The 3,638-nt window shown below is 33.1% G+C and overlaps 1 protein-coding gene across 1 annotated transcript; it reads left to right on the forward strand.

Moving 5' to 3' along the window:
- Positions 1-434: 434 nt before the first annotated feature.
- Positions 435-2,024, forward strand: LOC113335696 (zinc finger MYM-type protein 1-like). Its single transcript, XM_026581716.1, has 3 exons — positions 435-734; positions 943-1,536; positions 1,620-2,024. Exons 1-3 carry the CDS (start codon positions 435-437, stop codon positions 2,022-2,024), a joined length of 1,299 nt encoding a protein of 432 aa, XP_026437501.1.
- The last annotated feature ends 1,614 nt before the right edge of the window (positions 2,025-3,638 follow it).

Consider the following 3,638-nt stretch of genomic DNA (forward strand, 5'->3'; position numbering starts at 1 on the left):
GTCGTTGCATAAACATCAAGTGAATCCCTAACACATACATGAAGAATCAAATGGTACTGATATTGCAATTTAGTGAACAATTGATTTCATATATTGCCAAATTCTGATTCAATTCAATGTTTAAGTTTTTACTCTTTAAATAGAATTAGTTTATGTTGTATTATTCTTGTTGTCAAATGGGTGATTGTTAAATTTCAATTGTTAGTTAATTGACATGGACATACAAAATGGCTTTGTTTGTGAACATGTTTTGTATCTCTGGATTCTTGAATTGATCAAACATTGATTCCAATCATGGGTCCATTTAGAAGAACAAAATGCAAGAGTGGTGCTTCTAAAAAAAGACTAAGGCAAGAGCTGAAAAACTTAAAAATTCTGTACGAGGAGCAATGAATAAATATTTGGTTTGAAATAGTAACATCCATGAAGAAACAATGAATGACAATGATGAAGAATGGGAAAATTTGGTTAATGAGATGGAATCAAATGATGATTTGTTGGAGAATGATGAAAATGCACATAAGCAAAATGAAGAACCAACAGGGCAAGAATTGTCACCACCAAATACAAATGATACCCAGCAAGATGAAAAGCCAAGTGGGGAAGAATTATCATTATCTAATACAAATGAGATTGTGCAAGATGAAGTTGAACATAAAGAATATGGACTAGTAAATATTTATGATCCGGGAAATTTGGGTAACAATATTTACCAAAGTGTGAGAGATATCTTGGTAAAAAAAAGGTCCAATAAGGGGAATAGATAAGAATTTTCGGCTTCCTCTTGATAAATATAATAGATGCTTCAATCATGATCACTACCTGCGGAAGATGGAGAATGGGGAAAGTTGGGACAGGAAATGGCTAGTGTATTCAAGTACTGTGGATAGAGTTTTTTGTTTTTGCTGCAAGTTATTTAAACAAGATGGAACAAAATTTCAGTTAGATACAAAGGGTTCTAAGGATTGGAAAAATATTAGTGCTAAACTTAGCGGTCATAAAACTTATTCAAGACATATTATAAATCTTAATAAGTGGGTGGAATTGGAAAACATATTGCAAAAGAAGGTGACCATAGACAAAGAGATGCAGGAACAGATCAAGAAAGAGAAGGATTATTGGATTCAAGTCTTGATAAGAATAGTGTCCCTTGTTAAAACTCTTGTCAGGAATAATTTGGATTTCCGTAGAGATGTCGGCAAGATTGGCGAACCACATAACGGTAATTTTTTGAGCTTTATTGAAATGATCTCTGAATTTGATTTGGCAATGCAAGAACATTTTAGGCGTATTAAAGAAAATGACATTCATCATCATTATCTTGGACCCCAAATCCAAAATGAATTGATTTCATTGTTGGCACGTCATGTTGGGGAAAAAATTGTTAAAAAGATTCAAGAAGCCAAGTACTTTTCTGTGATACTTGATTGTACTTCAGACAAAAGTCGTGAAGAACAAATGTCTGTTGTTATAAGGTGTGTAGATGTTTTGGCAACTCTGACGAAAGTTGAAGAATTCTTTTTAGGTTTTTTGAAAGTAGAAGAGACGACGGTAGAAAGACTTTTTGAAGAACTTAAATCTTTTTTGTATAAGCTTAATCTTAATATTGATGATATTAGAGGACAGGATATGATAACGGATCTAATATGAGTGGAAAGAACAAGGGGGTGCAAAACAGGTTACTTGAAGTAAATCCTAGAGCATTTTACATGCCATGTGCTTGTCATAGTCTAAATCTTTTGATTTTGGATATGGCTAAATCATGTCCCAAGGCAGTAACATTTTATAAGGTTGTGCAACATTTGTTTAAGTTTTTTTCAGCATCTACTAAGCGTTGGCAAGTGTATCAAGATAAGGTTGGTGGTCTCACAGTTAAAGCATTGTCAGATACTCGATGCGAAATCCATATTGAGGCTATTAGAGAAATACGATTCCAAGATCCGAAAATTCAAGAGGCTTACTTTACTTGTCAGAGTCCAGCGAGTTTACTGCAGAAACAAGAGCTGAAGCTTCTTCACTATTAGAGCATGAATTTGAAAATTTTGAATTCATAATTGGGATGGTTGTTTGGCACCATCTACTGCTTGTGGTTAATTCAATTAGTAATTTGCTTCAAAATAAGGATATGCATCTCGACACTGTCGTGAAGCGATTTGAAGAGTTCGCAGAAATTTTTGGATTCTTATATATTGTTGATCAGTTGCGTTCTCTTGATGATGATATCTTAATGGCTTCTTGTATCAATCTCGAGAGTCATTTAAAGCATGGTATAAGTTCCAATATTAATGGGTATGATTTATATGTGGAATTGAAAGTTTTAAAAAGTTATATGCCTGTCGAAATCGGTAAAGCAATTGAAGTATTGAATTTCTTAAAAGATATGGAAGGTTGCTATCCGAATACGTTAATAGCATACCGAATCTTATTGACAATTCCAGTTACAGTCGCCTGGCCGAACGAAGTTTTTCGAAGTTGAAGTTAATCAAGAATTATCTTCGGTCGACGATGTCACAAGAAAGGTTGAATGGGTTAGCAATGTTATCTATTGAGATTGAGATTTTAGATAACATTAATTTGGATAGTATAATTGAATATTTCGCGTCAAAAAGGGCAGGAAGATCAGTTTTTATTATAAGATAAGGTATTTGCTTTGTGTTTTTAGTTGTTGTTTTTTTTGCATTATGATTTGAAAATCTGTAATAACTTTACATCAAATCACCAGAATTTTAGTCATTTTGCTTGTATAGGCCCCCGTTTCAGTAAGTTCGCCTAGGGCCCCTAAAACCTTTATTACGGCCATGTATATCTTGATTTGAAAACTAAGAATTAAGCTGCACAATTACTAAGAGAAACATCTAGAGAACCAAAATGAAAAGGGAACTAGAGCTGCTTTTCCTTATACTAATCATCTTCATCATCTTACTGCAAAATAAAAACAACCTAAAACAATGTTAATAATTTTAAACGACTTCAAAGAAATAATGAAATATTACTCTTAAAGGTTTCAAATAACAAACCTCCCCACCACTCTCATCTTCTTCATCATCTTAATCATTCGCTTCTGATACCAATGCTTTAAAGTCTACTCAATCCCCTACAGAACCACCTCCACCTGAAGCTGTTGCGACTCCACCGAAGAACACAAAGCCTCAATTACCTACACCACCACCAGCAACACTAAAACATAGAAAAGAAAAAAAATACAAAAAAAGATCAGTAAAGTACCCAGATTCACATATCTAAACCCCAAATCAGCAGGAAAAAAAATTTAACAAAAAAAACATAAATTAAGAAATTGAAATTAGAGGAAGCAATAATGTTTGAATACCTTAGAAGTAATAATATCAACATCATTCTCTTCACAAACCTGGAAAATTGCATAAACCGAAATCAGAAGAATTATATTTTAGTGAAAAACACAAAAGTAAAATTATTTTTTTAGGGTTAACATAAATTAAGCGAGTTCATAAAATTAATACCTATTTACTTCACTGGATGAATCCGATTAAAAACCTGGACAATCCGATTACAGATTTGGTTTACTGGGTTCTAGGGTTTGTCTTTTCTCTTTTTGATGAACTTATTTTGAAACCTTAATACAGATCTAGAATCATGAGAATCGTGATTCCAGTTCACTC

This window comes from Papaver somniferum, unplaced genomic scaffold, assembly GCF_003573695.1.
Source record: "Papaver somniferum cultivar HN1 unplaced genomic scaffold, ASM357369v1 unplaced-scaffold_15, whole genome shotgun sequence".
Classification (NCBI taxonomy): domain Eukaryota; kingdom Viridiplantae; phylum Streptophyta; class Magnoliopsida; order Ranunculales; family Papaveraceae; genus Papaver; species Papaver somniferum.